General features: G+C 45.7%; 1 protein-coding gene across 1 annotated transcript in view; it reads left to right on the top strand.

The window, feature by feature from the left end:
* Nucleotides 1-20,019, top strand: part of LMNTD1 (lamin tail domain containing 1) — a 111,135-nt gene that overhangs the window by 40,432 nt on the left and 50,684 nt on the right. Inside the window, exon 7 of the mRNA XM_040435567.1 lies at nucleotides 9,739-9,864. Coding sequence (XP_040291501.1) covers nucleotides 9,739-9,864 — 126 coding nt within the window. The remainder of the gene's footprint in view (nucleotides 1-9,738; nucleotides 9,865-20,019) is intronic.

The following is a 20,019-nucleotide window of genomic DNA, read 5'->3' as shown; positions in this document are numbered from 1 at the left end:
GACAACATCGTTCCCAGCAGCGTCCTGGGAGTCCAAGATGCATCCAGACATCCTCCCCATGCTGTTCCCGAACCATTTCTGTGGTGTTTCCATCAATTTCTGACCTTTTCATGTGAACAGACACCTCCCCTCTTCAGAGCAGGGGTGCCTGGTCTAATGCTTGGGTTCTCCCATTGACTTCCATTGTGCTCGGGTGCTCTGTAGAAAACCCGACCATCCCAAAGTGTTCTACTCGAGCACCCGAGCACTTTGGTGCTCGTTCAACACTAATGATAACCAATATGGTCACTATTAAAACTACTCAGGGGCCCCTACACACATGCGGAAAAAAAATAATGCAGTTTTAGTGGCATTTTTATTTTTTTAAACAAATGTGTGGATGGGATTTTTTTGTTCAGGAGTTTTTGGTCCCCCTGTAGAGAAAGAGATGAAGAAATGGTGAAATGTTTTTTTGTAATGAAAGGTCTATAGGAAATATGAAACGCAGGGCACACAAGGTTTTTTGCTGCTGGCGTTTTGTTGATTAGGTGGCTGTTACAGTGTATCAGTTTAAGAGGCATCATTGCTGCCAGTGAATAGAAACATCCCTTGTGTACATCCAAAACTGAACGCCCACTGCCATCATGCCCAGTTGGCACAAGTGCATAACTTTATCCAGTGTAAGCGGACAATTACGCAGAGTGGTCGTGTCCCGGTCGAGTACTGTGTAGCTGTACGAGCTCGCAGTTGGAGCACCGCACTGTTCAGTCAGTCTGCTTATCCGAGATGCGCTGTGATCCCGTGCCTCCACCGCCACTTCCAGGATCATGTGCCATACATTGGACATATGATCCCAACCTGGGGTTCGAACCCACAGCGCATGTGCAAATCTGAATTTCTCGCAAGCTCTTTGATGAGAGAAAGAATCAGATGCATGCTTGTACTGCAGGTTGTAATCCCAGGCTGGGAGCAAGTGATCTCGTATGTGGCGTACCCTTATGGTTGCTCTCACAACCAGCACCAATAGAAAGCTCCTGGCACCAGTGCAAAATGTATTAGGCTACGTCTACACGGCGACCTTTGTTGCGCGACAGATAGGACACAACTACACTGCAACATTTGTAGCGCAACATTTTGTTGCACTAATGTCGTGCGACAATTTTTATAATGGCAGTCTATGGTGTCGCACTGCAACATGTTACAGTGCGACACCATAGACTGCCATTATAGAAATTGTCGCGTGACATTAGTGCAACAAAATGTCGTGCGACAAATGTCGTCGTGTAGCCTTACACAACCCCCATCTACCATGCACCATTTATAACACTACTGTCTTCTTTTGTGACATAGAGCTTTTTGGGATCCATCAGGCAACATGACTAGCAACCCTTCACCTCCATAGCTACCCCCTGCACTGCTAGAATAATTGTAATAGATTCAAGTCAGGGGTGCACACCATCACCAGGAACAACTCTGCCCAGCCCCCAGACTAGTAACACTGTGGTGGTGCAGTCATGCAGATTTCGAGATATACTGTAGGTGTTTGAGGATGAAGGGAAGGGGGGGGGGGGGCAGACATGTCCCTGATGCAAAAATTTGGGAGACATTGTAAACTCTCACCTGCCCTCCCCACATCCCCTTGGTGGGCAGCAGTTCACTTATGTAGCCTTGTTCCAATATCTAGGTGTTCAGACTGGATCTGTATATATCTTGCACAGTAACTTCCATCATTTCAGTATGTGACAGCAGTGTGACTCATCTCTCCCTGCAGGATGAGAGTTGTGCTGCTAATTTTAGCATCCTCCTATTTTCCACATTATGTAAGTGCTGTCTATGTCGCACCAAATAAGACAATGGCGCAGGATAAAAGGAGGTGGAACGCTTTCACTACCCCTCATCCTTGTATCCAGGTCTGCTATATCTGACAAACTCAGCCTCGCAGACTCTGAGAAACTCAGTCCTGCTGCATATGACAAACCCAGTAATACTGTGTGTGACATACCCAGCTCTGCTACATCTGTCAGACACAACCCCTTGCATCTGATGCACATAGCCCTGCTGCAACTTGTATAGGACAAACTCAGCTTTACAGATGTTGTCAAAGTGGGATCTGCTGCATTTGTAGCCACCACAGTGGGGTATAAGCCCTCATACACATTCACTAGCTTTAGCCAACAGCTACTGGATCTCTCCGACACCCCCACACACATCCACAATCAGGTTGAGCAGATTTGTATTGAACGGGGACAGAAGAGAAAGACGCTGCCAGACTCTTCTGGCGGCTTCTTATCTCCTAGGACAGGGATGGCCAACCTGCGGCTCTCCAGCTGTTGTAAAACTACAATTCCCACCATGCCCTGCTGTAGGCTGATAGCTGTAGGCAATCTGGGCATGCTGGGAGTTGTAGTTTTCCAACAGCTGGAGAGCCTCAGGTTGGCCATCCCTGTCCTAGGAGAACAAAAAGGATTGGGCGAAAATATTCATCTCGCCCGAGCCATCTCTTCACCGACATAATCTGTCGGGTGAGTGGGTTCAGATGACAATCCACTTATGTTGTATGTGTCAGGGAGTGTGACAGTAGTATTAAGAACAGATTGTGTGAGATGAAAATCCCTTCTAATCTCATTAGGCATTAACAATGAATTCCTTTGTCCTAAGGGCTCATGCCCATGAACGTATATTCTTTCCGTGTCCGTTCCGTTTTTTTAGCGGCCCGTATACGCAACCATTCATTTCAATGGGTCCGCAAAAAAATCGGAAGTTACTCCGTGTGCCTTCCGTTTCCGTATTGTCCGTATTTCCGTTCCACAAAAAAATAGAACACGTCCTATTATTGTCCGCATTACGGACAAGGATAGTACTGTCCTATCAGGGGCCAGCTGTTCCGTTCCGCAAAATACGGAATGCACACGGACATCATCCGTATTTTTTACGGATCGTTTTTTGCGGACCGCAAAATACATACGGTCGTGTGCATGAGGCCTTAGAGTACGCCTATGCGGCAATTCTGGCCATAACAGCTGTCACACCACCAAACATTGCAGTGTAAGAGGGCTGCCATCGGAATGAGTGCGATCGCAGCGTGACTCGCGTGTTTGCTGTAACCTGGACTCGCAAATCGCAAAATAGCCAGCAGTGTTGAATTATTTGGAATTCACGTGTCGCAGTCCCAACAAATGTGTTACAGACCTCCCAAGCGTCCTTCTTTTGGAGGGACAGTCCCTACTTTTGATCCAAGTCCCTCTGTCCCTCTTTGATTCTTAAATGTCCCTCTTTTTGATCTGAGGTATAGATTTGCATCATTACATTTACACTACTGATCCAGAAAGTGTTTGCCTGGTTTCCATGTGTATATTGGAGCCCACCATATATATTATTTCATTATTCGATGCAATTTGGATTATAGACATTTCTGTATTCAGACCATTGCTAATCTATTTTGTAAAATAAATCTATTGAAGTGTAGAAATAGGCAGGAAAAATGGATCATTCACACCATGAACCATAAGTGTCCCTCTTTGACCATCCAAAAAGTTGGGAATTAGGCCTCTTTCAAAAGGGGCGAGTTTTCCGTGTGGGTGGGGGCAAGGTGAACGCATTGCACCCGCACTGAATCCGGACCCATTCATTTCTATGGGGCTGTGCACATGAGCGGTGATTTTCACGTATCACTTGTGCGTTGCGTGAAAATCTCAGCATGCTCTATATTGTGCGTTTTTCACGCAACGCAGGCCCCATAGAAGTGAATGGGGCTGCGTGAAAATCGCAAACATCTGCAAGTGCGGATGCAGTGCGATTTTCGCGCACGGTTGCTAGGAGATGATCGGGATGGGGACCCGATCATTATTATTTTCCCTTATAGCATGGTTATAAGGGAAAATAATAGCATTCTTAATACAGTAAAATAGGGATGGAGGGGTTAAAAAAAAATATAATAATAATTAATATCACCTCATCCACTTGTTCGCGCAGCTTGGCTTCTCTTCTGTCTTCTTCTTTGATGACCTGGGTGGAAAAGAACCTTTGGTGATGTCACTGCGCTCATCACATGGTCCATCACATGATCCATCACCACTTTTCCTCCCAGGTCATCAAAGAAGAAGACAGAAGAGAAGCCGGGCTGCGCGAACAAGTGGATGAGGTGATTTTAATTATTTAATTTTCTTTTTAACCCCTCTATCCCTATTCTAGTAAGCATTCTGTATTAAAAATGCTTTTATTTTCCTTTTAAACCATGTTATAAGGGAAAATAATAAAATCTACACAACACCTAACCCAAACCTGAACTTCTGTGAAGAAGTCCGGGTTGGGGTCTAGGTACCAAACATGCAGATTTTTGTCACGCGTGTGCAAAACGCATTAAAACGCTTTGCACTCGTGGGGAAAAGTCACGCAACGCACCCGCATCTTTTCCCGCACGTCACCCGCAACGCCCGTGTGAACCCAGCAAAACGGACAAGAATAGGACATGCCTCATCATTTTTGCGGGGCCACGGAACGGAGCAACGGATGCGGACTGTCCGCATCTTTTGCGGCCCCATTGAAGTAAATGGTTCCATAAACGGACCCTATACAGAATAAAAATACGGCCCGTATATGGAACGCAAAAAACGTTTGTGTGTATGAGCCCTTATGGTGTTAGTCGCACTGCAACCCAATTCAGCTCCGTTACTCCGCGATCTTTGGTCACACGACAGCCATCGTGGCCAAAATCGCTGTATAGGCATACCCTTAAAGAGACAAATTTGGTATCCAACTATGTCTTATCTGTTCCTGGGAAACCGGGGGACCAATAAGGTCACTATTAGGCTACCTGCACATGGGTGCGGGTTTACAAACAGAATTTCTGTGCAGATTTTCATGGATTTTGCCTCGTTCTCACCCTTTGCATTTCAAAGGGTGAAATCTGCAATAAACACAATCATTTCCAAAGATTTTGATGCCAGTTTTTGCGTAAAAAAGTCACAAGACCCCATTTAGCGACTTTTTAAATCTTGTGAGACAATATTTTGTCACAGTGTCCTCGCCACTTGGGAGTAGCAGGAGCCGGGCCTGGGCCGGGACTTTGGCTCCGGCAAATTTGCCATCATGTACGCCTGAAGACAGGCATAAAAGAGGAGTAAGAACGACTCTAGTTGCTGCAGGAGTAGTTTTCACCCCGGGCGCACAGGCTGCCAGAGATGCGTCTAATTTATGACGAGGCCTGCACCTGATCATAAATTAGCGGAATCGTCAAGCAGCGCAGAGTGGCGTAAAAAGCTGATCTTTGTAAATGACCCCTAAGTGTACATGACATTTGACAAATCACTTGGCTGGTACTGTATTAATCTGCATGGAAAAACAAGCATAATTCACATGAGCAATACGGATTGTGTCAGGATCTGTTCAGGAAAAAAAATGGATGGTTTTTCACGCAAGTTGAATCAGTTTTTTCTGCGATTGCATTCAGTGTGTGCGTTTTTTTCCCATCCGGATTGTAACCAGATTGCATGGGTTTTTGACACCCCTGAAGTAAAACTGAAGAGTAACAATCTACATCTAGCGACCATCAGTGAAAAATGCATTGCATCCGGGTGCCTTCCGTTTTTTTACGCAAGCCCCTTTCACTTCTATGCTGCGGGAAAAACGCGCAATATAGAACATGCTGCAATTTTTCCTGAATGCATAGATGATGTGTGAGAAACAATGCTCATGTGCACAGTCCCATTGAAATAAATGGGTCAGGACGCGGTCCGCCAACGCCAGACAATGGAGGTCATTTACTAATACCAGTATAGCATTAGTAATTGTGGACAAGAATAGGACATGTTCTATTTTTTTTGCGGGGCTGCGGCACGGAACTACGGATGTGGACAGCATACAGTGTGCTGTCTGCATCTTTTGCAGCCCCACGGAAAGGAATGGGTCCGCATACGGTCGTGGGAATGTAGCCTTAGGGGGAGATGCCTGTCTGAGTTGTCCATAGCAAAAAATCAGATTCTACCTTTCATTTTCCAATAGAGCTCTGAAAAATGAAAGGTGGAAGCTGATTGGTTGTTATGGGCAACCCGTTTGATAAATCTCCCCCTTAGTTTTCCCTTGCGCTGCCGTTACATTCGTCAAACTGCTCCCCTAACCTCCACAGTGGAGGATGATTATGGTTCACAGTTAGGGCTTTTACACACAACCGTTACCCGTTTTGTGGTCTGCAAATTGTGGATCCACAAAACACGGATACCGGCCATGTGCGTTCCGCATTTTGCGGAATAGAACGTCTGGCCCATAATAGAACTGTCCTTTCCTTGTCCGTAATGCGGACAATAGGATATGTTCTATAATTTTGCAGATACAACAGAACAGATGTGCGGAGAACACACGGAGTGCTGTCTGCATCTTTTGCGGCCCCATTGAAGTGAATGGGTCCGTATCTGACCCGCATTTAAAAAAAAAAGCTGATCAGATGCGGACAAAAAATACGTTTGTGTGTGTGTGAACCCTTAGGGCTGTTTCACACGAGCTGATGCCGTGCGTGGAATCCGCTGCGTGAAAGACAGCCAAGCCCCGCTCCGGACAGCAGAGACACGGAGCAGTAACATGATTGATAATGCTCTTTGCCTCTCTGTGACCTTTTTACTACAAAATCACAGGGACAACTTTATCTCACTGGGATTTTGTAGTAAAAAGATCACAGAGAGGCACAGAGCATTATCAATCATGTTACTGCTCCGTGTCTCTGCTGTCCACTGCGGGGCTTGGCTGTCATTCACGCAGCGGATTCCACGCACGGCATCCGCTCGTGTGAAACAGCCCTTAGGGTGCCTGCACTCACTGCAGAATTTTCCACTTACATTCATCTGAAAGACAATAGAGGGGTGTGGAGTATTGGTGGACCACCAATACTCCACACCCCTCTATTGTCTCTCATTACTCCTCCAGGAGGACTGGCAACTCCACAAGTGAGGAGCGAACGATACCGGCAGCACCGACCACTATCCAAACATGTGCCTACACATAACCATTACCTCTTTTTAACCCAACTCACTAAGAAACTATTGCCCTATGAGCGCATCTCCCTTTCTTGCCACATATTCATCTGAAAGGGGCTTGCAGAAATCCATGTGCTTGTCGCCCCATTCAAGTGAATGGAACCGATTTTCAGTGGTGGAAAATTCTGCAGCAAAGTCTGCACCCTTATAGTAAACAGTGCAGCTTCCTCCGATGTGAATTCAGATATTCTGAAGAAAGAGAAATGTCCTTTAAAATGTCGAATGACCCAACATTAAGGCTGGGTTCACACGAGCGTGTCCGGATTAGTTCCGGATGCGTCCCGGTGTGTTGCGGCAAACCCGCGCGAGTAGGAATGCAATTGCAGTCAGTTTTGACTGCGATTGCGTTCCGATGTTCAGTTTTTATCGCGCGGGTGCAATGTGTTTTGCACGCGCGTGATAAAAAACAGACTGTGGTACCCAGACCCGAACTTCTTCACAGAAGTTCAGGTTTGGGTTCGGTGTTGTGTAGATGTAATTATTTTCCCTTATAACATGGTTATAAGGGAAAATAATAGCATTCTGATGACAGAATGCATAGTAGGTGATCAGTTGAGGGTTAAAAAAAATAAAAAAATTAACTCACCTTCTCCGTTTGTTCGCGTAGTTCTCCCGGTCTTCAGTTCTTTAAAAAGATGAACTATGGGCTAAAGGACCTTTGGTGACGTCAGATCACATGCTCCAATCACAGGGTCCATCACCACGGTGATGGACCATGTGATTGGAGCATGTGATCTGACGTCATCAAAGGTCCTTTAGCCCATAGTTCATCTTTTTAAAGAACTGAAGACCGGGAGAACTACGCGAACAAACGGAGAAGGTGAGTTAATTTTTTTATTTTTTTTAACCCTCAACTGATCACCTACTATGCATTCTGTAATCAGAATGCTATTATTTTCCCTTATAACCATGTTATAAGGGAAAATAATACAGTGAATAGACAGTCACCTAGCAACCGTGCGTGAAAATCGCACCGCATCCGCACTTGCTTGCGGATGCATGCGATTTTCACGCAACCCCATTCACTTCTATGGGGCCTGCGTTGCGTGAAAAACGCAGAATATAGAGCATGCTGCGATTTTCACGCAACGCATAAGTGATGCGTGAAAATCATCGCTCATCTGAACAGCCCCATTGAAATGAATGGGTCCAGATTCAGTGCGGGTGCAATGCGTTCACCTACCGCATTGCACCCGCGCGGAAATCTCGCCCGTGTGAACGCAGCCTAAAGGGTGTATCTAGACCCCATGTTTAAGGTAAACACCCATTTCATCTCCCCCTATCACACCAGCATCTGATGACCCAAGATAACCAGCCATTTCCCCTAAATCCAGACCCGTCCCAACAGTCCACATGACAAGGAGCAGGAATCACTGTTTGCTTTACTTGATTCATAGCGTCTTCCGAGAGCGAGGATCTGACCTAATCGTAAGGTTGTGTTCACACTGCCTAACATAAACCGCACCGTGCTGCCGGATCCATCTTACAACATGATATCACTGGTCCCCGACAGACCCATTTGATGTATAATAGGTTGGGCCAGGTTTCTCGTGCTTTCTGTTATTTTAAAGGGAAGAATAAAAATTAAAAAATGCATGCAGTTCTTCCAATGTGGTTTTCGCACCTCAACTGCTATGTGTGAATATACTTGTAGATTCACATCCGTGGCAGGTATTTGCAGCAGAATTTTTCTGGCAGAATGACAGCGTTTATGCTGGAAACCTGCAGGATCCCAATACAGTGAAAGGATCTGCAGAAATGCAGATCATGTGCTTGTGACATCCGTGTTGCATCAGATTTTTTTTTTTTGCCGACCCATTGTAACGCAAAACGTACGAGAATGGGACATGTTTTATCTATTTTGCAGGACTGCAGAACGGACATATGGATGCAGGCAGCACACGGTGTACTGTCCGCATTTTTTGCTGCCCCATTGAAATGAATGGGTACGCATCCAATACGCAAAAAATGCCGATCTGATGCTGAGCAAACATACGGTTGTGTGAATGGGGCCTAAACCTGATCTGTGCTACAGTCTGATCAAGTATGATTTGTGATATTGGGGGTCATTTATTAAAGACTGGCTTTTTATGCCCCTGTGCTGCTAGAGGAAGAGCCCAATTTATGATGAGGGGCAACTCTGGCAGTCCGTGTGACTAGAGTAGCTTTCATTCCATTTTTACACCTGTCTCCAGGCTCCCACCAAGTGGCGAGGACTGTGATGAACAGGTGTATCTTTCACACTGCAAAAATGCTTCCGTTACAATAATACAACCGCATGCATTCGTCATGAACGGATCTGGTTGTATTAGGTCTTCTATAGCCATGATGGATCCGTCATGAACTCCATTGAAAGTCAATGGGGGACGGATCTGTTTTCTATTGCACAGAGAAAACGGATCCGTCCCCATTGACTTACATTGTGTGTCAGGATGGATCCGTTTGGCTCCTCTTCGTCAGGTGGACACCAAAACGCTGCAGGCAGTGTTTTGGTGTCCACCTCCAGAGCGGAATGGTGACTGAACGGAGGCAAACGGATGCATTCTGAGTGGATCCTTATCCATTCAGAATGTATTAGGGCAAAACTGATCAGTTTTGGACCACTTGTGAGAGCCCTGAACGGATCTCACAAACGGAAAGCCAAAGCGCCAGTGTGAAAGTAGCCTTAGCTGTTAGTTGCAGACTGGATCCAGTCTTCTTGGTTCTGACCACTCTACTCTCTGATTTCTGGCAGTTGCTGGAGCTACAAATGCGTTTGCACAATGATCAGATCCTGCTGGGACAAGCACAAGAAGACAACGTGCGATTGCAGCGAAGGGTGGAAGAATTAACCTCTGAGGTGACATCATTGGAGAAGAAGGTAGGACCAAGTTGGACCTCTGAGTGGCTATTATCAAATGGGCCTTAGACCTGTATGCCTTCCAGAATCTAAATTCCAAAATGTTGGACCATGATGTTTTACAGATATTACATTCCAAAACATTAAAGTGTAACTGCCGTTTCATTTTTTATTCCCTAATGGTATAGTACACCCTGCTGTATAAGTGCTGTTGTGCTTTAAAATGTGATCATTTTCTGTTTTACCTGCTAATAACTCCCACAAATGCATGCTACTTTCCTATTCAGCTCTCATCTCACAGTGTTGCCATGTGCAGTCCGTCTTCCCAGTATTAGGCCGAGTTCACACGAACGTGTGTGACCCGTGCCCGGGCAATGCACGATCGCCGGCCGTAGGTCAGCCGCATCGGATCGCGGACCCATTCACTTTAATGGGTCCGCGATCCGCAAAAAGATAGGACATGTTCTATCTTTTTGCGGAATGGAAGTATGGGACGCAACCCCACGAAAGCACTCCGTAGTGCTTCCGAGGGGTCCCGTTCCGTGCGGCCGTTCCGCAATTCCGGATTTGCGGACCCATTGAAGTGAATAGGTCCGCATCCGTGATGCGGAATGCACACGGAACTGTGGCCGTGTATTGCGGGCCGCAATACGGCCACGGATCACACACGTTTGTGTGAACTAGGCCTTATAACAAGCCTGGAGCTGGGCTGAGGCAGAAAGTGGAGGGGGGAGGGATGCTTTAGATGGTGATATCTTCTCAATGGTAGCAGTTAGAAATATGCAACTGGTCTTGTTTGAAAGCTGACAGTCCGGGCTTTCATACAAGACCAGAATGACAGCAACAGAGGAGAAATCACAGTTAGAAATAGAGTCGGAAATAATCGCAGGTAAAATCTGCTTTTACTTTCACTTTCAGCATCTCGATTTCTGTCATTGATATCTTCCCCTGTACTGAACAGATTTATGTCATTCTGGTTTTGTCTGAAAGCTTGGGATGTCAGCTTTCAGACAATACAAAGCCCATATTCTCTGGAAGAGAATGAGGGACAGCTGGCTATTAAGAGCAGGGGCGTAACTACCATAGCGGCAGACCATGCGACTGCTATGGGGCCCAGGGCAAGAGGGGGCCCCGTCTTAGTTGGGATTATCTCCTCTTCTACTGGAGGTGAAAACTTAGTCAGGACTCTACCCGCTAAAGGAACAACTTTTAGCAAATGAGGCAGTGGAAAAATGGCCCAAGGGTTATTGAAATGGGTTTGGCAGAAACCCTTCTGTCCTGTGTGCGGGGCCTGGTTCGATCCTTGCTATGGGGCCCTTACTCCTTTATGTACGCCACTGATTAAGAGGTTAAAATAAATGCTTACTGATTTAATGTAATTGCAGGGCTTGTCTCTGGTTAGCTGTATGTGAGGATACACACTGCTCTGGGTACTGTGGGAAGTTATCTGCGTTCTGATTGGTCCTGCTAGTTCATGTGAGGAGAGCAAGGGCTTATGGGAAGTGAGGGAAATAGAAATACAGGATGGCCTCAAAGAAGAGCAATATCACCACAGGAAGTGAAGCAAAGGCCATCTTAGGAAGATGCTGAAATAGAGGCACAGAGAAATATGGTTGCTAAGAGCTGAATACAGACATCAGAAAGGTAAAATTAGCTGAAAAATGCAGCTTCATGAATATCTTCCCTTCAGCATCACCTATGTTAGGAATTTCATTTTTGGTAGTGAAATGGCAGTTACACTTTAAGGACTCATGCACATGAACGTATTTTCTTTCCGTGTCCAGTTTTTTTTTGTGGACCGTATGCGGAACCATTCATTTTAAAGGGTCCGCAAAAGAAACAGAAGTTACTCAGTGTGCATTCTGTTTCTGTATGTCCGTATTTCCATTCCACCAAAAAATAGAACATGTCCTATTATTGTCCGCATCACGGACAGGGATGGTACTGTTCTATTAGGGGCCAGATGTTGCGTTCCGCAAAATACGCAATGAACACGCAAAATACATACGGTCGTGTGCATGAGCCCTAAAGGTGTTGTGCATGATAGGTCATCAATATCAGATCAGCGGGGGTCCAACACCAAGCACCCCTGCCGATCAGCTGTTTGAAAGGGAGGCGGCGGTCCATGCAAGCACTGCTTCCTGTTCATTACACTGCACTTTGTCTCAAAAGTGCAGTGTAATGACAAGTACTCACTCCATTCACTTGAATGGAGCAAGCACTTGTAATTACACGGTCCCAGTACTCCTGGAAGACCTCCTCTTCAAACAGCTAAACAGTGGGGGTGCCGGGTGTCGGACATCTGAGGATAGGTCATCAATATAAATGACTACACAATCCCTTTAACCCCTTCCTGACCAGAGCTGTACTAGTATGGTGCTAGCCATGTCCTTAAAGATAGCGCCTGCTCCACTCATAGCCACAGGGTACCTGCTGTTCCATACACGGCTAATGACCTTTAACACTTCAGACGTGGTCAATCCTGGCCACAGCATCTGAGCGCGGGTTTCCGGGTATGCTTCAGCTCCCTGTGGCATCGATCGGAGGAGCCGGAGCTTGAATGCAAGCACCCCTGTCAGAGAAAAAAAAAGGTCAAAATGGCTGATTCGCTATTTTCGGTCGCTTCATTTCCCACAAAAAATTCATTAAAAAGTGATCAAAAAGTCATACACGACCCAGTATGGTATCAATGGAAATTACAGATATCGCCCCGCAAAAAATAAACGCTCACACATAACTACTAATTTTTTTGAGTGGTCAGAATATGGTGACGAAAAAATAAAACAGATTTTTTTCCCAAGGTTTTTAGTATTTTAGTATCAAAAGGCAAGAAAAATTATACATATGTCTAGAATCACACGACCGTATGTGTTTTGCAGTCCGCAAACTGCGGATCCTCAAAAATAACGGATGACGTCCGTATGGCATCGTTTTTTTTGGGGGATTCATTGTAATAATGCCTATCCTTGTCCGCAAAATGGACAAGAATAGGACATGTTCTATATTTTTTTTGTGGGGCTACGGAACGGACATAGAAACATAGAATGTGTCGGCAGATAAGAACCATTTGGCCCATCTAGTCTGCCCAATATACTGAATACTATGGATAGCCCCTGGCCCTATCTTATATGAAGGATGGCCTTATGCCTATCCCATGCATGCTTAAACTCCTCCACTGTATTTGCAGCTACCACTTCTGCAGGAAGGCTATTCCATGCATCCACTACTCTCTCAGTAAAGTAATACTGATATTACTTTTAAACCTTTGCCCCTCTAATTTAAAACTATGTCCTCTTGTAGCAGTCTTTCTTCTTTTAATACGGATGTGGATAGCACACGGTGTGCTGTCCACGTTTTTTGCATACCCATTGAAATGAATGCAATGCAGCCTCTGTCATCCGGCCAAGGAGGTGAAATTTCCCTCCCTGTCAATAATTCTGTTTCTCTCTGCTCACAAATGTGGCACTACAATGCCCAGCTCTATTTTTTCATATTTAGTCAGTATTATTGCAGTATTCCTTATGGGTGTTATAACAGCAGGACAGTCTGTCTCTTAAGAGTGGCAGAGTGTCTTCAACTTCTCTCCCCACCCACAATGCAGTGAAGTCCACAACAGGCATAGATATGTTACCTTTCTCTGTCTTATATTTGTAAATGGCTGTGGTGCACTCTGTCAAATCCAATTCAGATTTTCCTCAGAGGCTGGCAGTTGTTCCACAGGGCTTGAACCTCCCTGTCTGCAGCTTCTCTCAAATACCCTGCTCTGCCCTCTAGTGTCCATATATGTAACCCATGCTATGGTGATGAAGGGGGTATCCCTAAGCACATGGCAGTATTTATCATTTATTCTTTCTTGACTCCCCTACTGATGAGAAAGTGCTGGTATCCAGTGCATACACCATCTCTTTCTATGATGGAAAGATCCACTTTAGGGTATGTTCAGACAGGGCAGATATGCTGTACATTGTCCATCCAGATTTTGTGGGTGAAAAAGCGTGAGGTGTATTACAGTAGAAGCAAAGTGGATGAGATTTCACCAAAATCTGATCTACACACTGCGGAAAAAGTCCATGTGCAGAAATTGACCTACGATGTGGATTTTAAGTCCTCAGCATGTGAATTTACAGCATGTCGTATATCCATTCAACAACCTTGGTTCCTGTACTGTAGGTTTGGCTCTGTTACAGTATTTATATTACCAGGTTGGTGCAAGTCTACTGTATTTATGTGGTCAATGTCAGTATCTGTTCTGTGTGTAGGCATTGCTAGGATCAGGGGCTGCACTAAACAATTATTTGTCAGTAGCATAAAAGTACTCTTCTTAGCATATTTAAAGGCTACTGTATGTACACCTTTGAGGGCATTTTTTCTAATTATTGCCTTGTACTTATTTTGAGCTAAAAATCTTTTTTTTTTTTATAGTTGGTCTTTATTAAAAAATGGAATCCTTTTTTGTGTACATACCTGAGATGCTCTAGTAGCAGCCTGTGGATTTTCAGTCTTTTCTGTCAGACCGGGAGCAGATGGACTCCTTATCTCTACTCTCTGACATTATAAACACTCATCAAAGCTCATGTGGCTTAAATAAGTGTTATGACCTCTTAGTAGTTTAGAGATAAGGTTTATTAGATGACCGACACAAAGTGAAAGTTAAAGTACCAGTCACACATGATTTTTAGCCAAAAATGAGTAAAATGCAATCATAAACAAAAATTGCCTTCAAAGGTTACATTGCCTTTTAAGGATTATTTTTAGCCATTTAATTTTTGGTAACAATTTAATTGTAAATAAACTGGAAACATTTAATGTGACCTCTATGTACAGTATGTGTATACAGTGTTTTCAGCAGCAGACGTGTTATGTGTGTATACATATACTATAAAGTGTATGCTGTAAATGCTGCGGTCAGTCTACAAGGTTGAGCACATTCCACCATCAGACTGATCCAAGGCTGACCCTTGAATTTTTGGTGTGGATTTGCACAACATCAGCAGGTTCACATTCATATGGATAAGCCCCATACACACAGGGTCAAATCTGTGACTTTCCATGCAGAAACTGTGGCAGGGTAACAGTGCCAAGTGAGCACTGCACTGTGGTACTTGTGCTGCATGGAAAGTGTATTGTGCTGCACTGTGGTAACTAGTTCTGCTGGGGCAGTATATTGTGCTGCACTGTGGTATTTGGTTCTGCTGGGGCAGTATATTGTGCTGCACTGTACTATGTGGTGTTGCTGGGGCAGTATATTGTGCTGCGCTCTGGTATTTGGTTCTGCTGGGGCAGTATATTATGCTGCACTGTAGTATGTGGTGTTGCTGGGGCAGTATATTGTGCTGCGCTGTGGTATGTGGTGTTGCTGGGGCAGTATATTGTGCTGCGCTGTGGTATGTGGTGTTGCTGGGGCAGTATATTGTGCTGCGCTGTGGTATGTGGTGTTGCTGGGGCAGTATATTGTGCTGCGCTGTGGTATGTGGTGTTGCTGGGGCAGTATATTGTGCTACGCTGTAGTATGTGGTGTTGCTGGGGCAGTATATTGTGCTGCGCTGTGGTATTTGGTTCTGCTGGGGCAGTATATTGTGCTGCACTGTACTATGTGGTGTTGCTGGGGCAGTATATTGTGCTGCGCTCTGGTATTTGGTTCTGCTGGGGCAGTATATTATGCTGCACTGTAGTATGTGGTGTTGCTGGGGCAGTATATTGTGCTGCGCTGTGGTATGTGGTGTTGCTGGGGCAGTATATTGTGCTGCGCTGTGGTATGTGGTGTTGCTGGGGCAGTATATTGTGCTGCGCTGTGGTATGTGGTGTTGCTGGGGCAGTATATTGTGCTGCGCTGTGGTATGTGGTGTTGCTGGGGCAGTATATTGTGCTGCGCTGTGGTATGTGGTGTTGCTGGGGCAGTATATTGTGCTGCGCTGTGGTATGTGGTGTTGCTGGGGCAGTATATTGTGCTACGCTGTAGTATGTGGTGTTGCTGGGGCAGTATATTGTGCTGCGCTGTGGTATGTGGTGTTGCTGGGGCAGTATATTGTGCTGCGCTGTGGTATGTGGTGTTGCTGGGGCAGTATATTGTGCTGCGCTGTGGTATGTGGTGCTGCTGCTGGGGCAGTATATTGTGCTGCGCTGTGGTATGTGGTGTTGCTGGGGCACTATATTGTGCTGCGCTGTGGTATGTGGTGTTGCTGGGGCAGTATATTGTGCTGCACTGTGGTATGTGGTAATGTAGTGGTCCCGGTTTGTGCTAGCCCTGCCTACGACATGGGCCACTTTTACTTTTGTTTTGTTTATTCAGGACCACTTTAAATTCCCAGTCTGCCTCTGTAAACCACTAACCACGCCATGACTGAAGACCCCTACAGCCCACCTCTCTCCAGTCTGGGAAGGCTGATACCAGGGAACCAGAATAGGTGATATTTCACTACAATATATTTCCGCAGTGATGAAACTCCAATCACAGAGGCTACAGGAAGGCGACGTGGACCCCCCTCCTCTCCCCCGCATGCGGCAGATGCAGGAGTCGTGTTTTGCTGATTTGATGGAAGGCTGGTACTGGCCTGGGAGCGGGCTGAATGTGTTACATGTTATAAGCTGGCACAGAATGTTCCGGCTGCTGCGCGGCCTCGCAGGGAGAGCGCGGCTCCTTTCATCTACGCACAAGTGGGAATTGTTCAGGAGACCATGTTGTTAATGAGGTTGCAGAACTTTCTGGGAAGGTCGATGCATGATGAGTTTTAATCTAACAGTGATGTAATATGAAAGTACAGATGTAGCAGAGTTGAATTTATCATGGCACTGTTTTAATCATGCAGCACGATGCAATTCAGAGGTAAGATAATATAGTAGGTTTCTACGCGGTGTCCGGCCTTACCAAATCATGGCCTGTGAGTGGTACATGTGGACTATATACAAGTGCCTTTTCACACATGATGCAAGGAGCATGAGTTTCTATGTTGTCAGCAGCACATCCCCTATTTACACAGGGTGAGATGCTGCTGGCAAACTTAGGAAAGCCGAGATCACCCGACAGACAAGCCCTTTTTTGTTTGTCCGGTGACTGGTGGCACGTTTACATGGATCGTTCACTCCGATAATGGGCCCGATCATCTGTAGGCGTAAAAAGGACCCTTACTCTCTAAACCTGCGCCCATCTTGTCATATATGTACACACAGCACACACATATTACACTTATCGTTTTCAGTAGATGGCTGGACATGTCATGAGGCAGTAAAGGCGGCCATACACACTCTTTAGCTATTAGCTGCCCGCCGAACGAAAGCTGTCTCTCCCGCTCCCCCATTGACATCCACCATCGGTTTGAGTGGACATGTATGTGTTTTGGATATTAGCTCTATAGGCAAAACGGATCCAATGAGGTCAGAGACAGAAGTCCATTTCAACCAAGGCTTCTTCTGTTCTTTATATTGTTGCACAAAATAAACTATAGCCTTTACAGGGGCGTAGCTAAAGGCTCATGCAGAGTTTAACAAACAGACATCTTAATTTCCTACTTTTCCATCATCCTCCCACCTTCTCAACACCCCATTCTGCCCCCCCCCCCAATACTGTGTCCGCTGTGCTCCCCAATACTATCCTGCAGAAACAGTCACCCTGAAAATACTGATATAAACAATACCCCCTTACCTTTCAGATCAGACACCCCTATCAAACCCCAGATGAGACCCCCCCATCTCAGACCAGACCCCCCTTTAGACCTGTATGTCAGACCCCATATCACACCCCAGTTTTAGACCTCAGATCTGACCCCCATTAGACCTCCATGTCAGACCCCGCCCCAATATTAGACCTCAGATAAGACCCCCATTAGACCTCCAGACTCCCATTAGACCTCCACACCCCTAATCAGACCCCAATTAGACTTTCAGACCCCCATTAGACCTCCAGACTCCAATCAGACCCCCATTAGACCTCTCTAGTCCCCCCCATTAGACCTCTCTAGTCCCCCAATGAGACCCCTTCAGATCCCCAATCAGACCATTCAGACCCCGAATCAGACCCCCATATCAGACCTCCTATGAGACTAGCTTGCCTCTTCTGCTCCGCCGCTCCTCTCCAGGTCCGGCGGTCTCCTGTTCTCTTCTCAGGACCCGCGCTGCAGTCACGTGACTGCCTGCAGCGTCAGGTCACAGTGCGCTCTGTACGTCCTGACGCTGCAGGCAGCCAGGACACAGCAGTGCGGGCCCCAGGAAGAGCGAGCAGGAGGAGAGGTAAGGCTACTTTCACACTAGCGTTTCTCTTTTCAGGCATTGAGATTCGTCATAGGATCTCAATACTCGAGAAAAACACTTCCATTTTGTCTAAAACGTAACCGAACAGAACGAAATGCTTCAAAATGCATTCCGTTCTGTTTGGTTGCGTTCCCATACTGGAGAGCAAACCGCAGCAAGCTGCAGTTTTCTTTCCGTCATGGGATGCGGAGCAAAACGGATCCGGCATGACCCACAACGCAAGTCAATGGACTTTCAATGGCGTTCATGACGGATCTGTCCTTGCTATGTTAAAGATAATACAACCGGATCTATTCATAACGGATGCTGCTGGTTGTATTATCAGTAATAGACGCGTTTTTGCTGATCCCTGCCGGATCCAGCAAAAACGCGTGAATGTAGCCTAAGTACAACGCTCACATCGCTTCTCTCCCCCTCCTCCTGCATACTAGTAAGTGCTTCCATTATGGAAGTGCTCAATAGTATTCCCTTTATAAGATGCACTGCATCTTATTAAGGGAAATATACTGCACCACTGGCAAGGAGGGCCCTCTGGGCCCCTCTGGCTTGGGGGCCCGTTCGCAACTGCGACCCCTATAGCTACGCCAGTGCATTCCACCCCAAAGCACAAATCAGCCACTGCCCAGCTAGCGCTAAGTAAATATATGCTTCCCTGACTATACAAGTGGCTTACTACTAACCATTCAAACAAAATTAAATTTTAACATGTTTTACCTTACAATAAGAGCAAATGTCCTCTTGGAGGCTAGCAATTACAGTAACAGTCTCCCCAGACAGGTTCTGTCTCCTCAGATGGCTCTCTCTCTAGTGAACACCTTGCACCCAAATAGACCAGAAATGAGCTGGACTGTGTTACAAAGAAAACTTGTACTGGCCAGGAAGGGAATGACAGGCCCCACTACCAAGCTGCCCAGCATTCCATAAAAACCCAGGCCTGACAGTAGGACTTACTAAGGCTCTTAGCAAACTGTTCTTTGCTATGAATACTCATCTTTCCTGGATTCTTATATCTCCTCCACCTTTCCTTGGAAGAGATATATGCTTCCTTGGGCCCAATACACATACAGTCAGGTCCATAAATATTGGGACATCGACACAATTCTAAAATTTTTGGCTCTATTAACCACCACAATGGATTTGAAATCAAACAAACGATGTGCTTTAACTGCAGACTGTCAGCTTTAATTTGAGGGTATTTACATCCAAATCAGGTGAACGGTGTAGGAATTACAACACTTTGCATATGTGCCTCCCACTTGTTAGGGGACCAAAAGTAATGGGACAGAATAATAATCATAAATCAAACTTCACTTTTTAATACTTGGTTGCAAATCCTTTGCAGTCAATTACAGCCTGAAGTCTGGAACGCATAGACATATCCAGACGCTGGGTTTCGTCCCTGGTGATGCCCTGCCAGGCCTCTACTGCAACTGTCTTCGGTTCCTGCTTGTTCTTGGGGCATTTTCCCTTCAGTTTTGTCTTCAGCAAGTGAAATGCATGCTCAATCAGATTTAGGTCAGGTGATTGACTTGGCCATTGCATAACATTCTACTTCTTTCCCTTAAAAAAACTCTTTGGTTGCTTTTGCAGTATGCTTTGGGTCATTGTCCATCTGCACTGTGAAGCACCGTCCAATGAGTTCTGAAGCATTTGGCTAAATATGCCCGAAACAATGCTGCTTTTGTCAGCAGTCACATCATCAATAAATACAAGAGAACCAGTTCCATTGGCAGCCATACATGCCCAGCCATGACACTACCACCACCATGCTTCACTGATGAGGTGGTATGCTTAGGATCATGAGCAGTTCCTTTCCTTCTCCATACTTTTCTCTTCCCATCACTCTGGTACAAGTTGATCTAGTCTCATCTGTCCATAGGCTGTTGTTCCAGAACAGTGAAGGCTTTTTTAGATGTCGTTTGGCAAACTCTA

The sequence above is a fragment of the Bufo bufo genome, chromosome 1 (genome assembly GCF_905171765.1).
Source record: "Bufo bufo chromosome 1, aBufBuf1.1, whole genome shotgun sequence".
NCBI lineage: Eukaryota > Metazoa > Chordata > Amphibia > Anura > Bufonidae > Bufo > Bufo bufo.
This window is presented reverse-complemented; position numbering and strand designations above follow the sequence as displayed.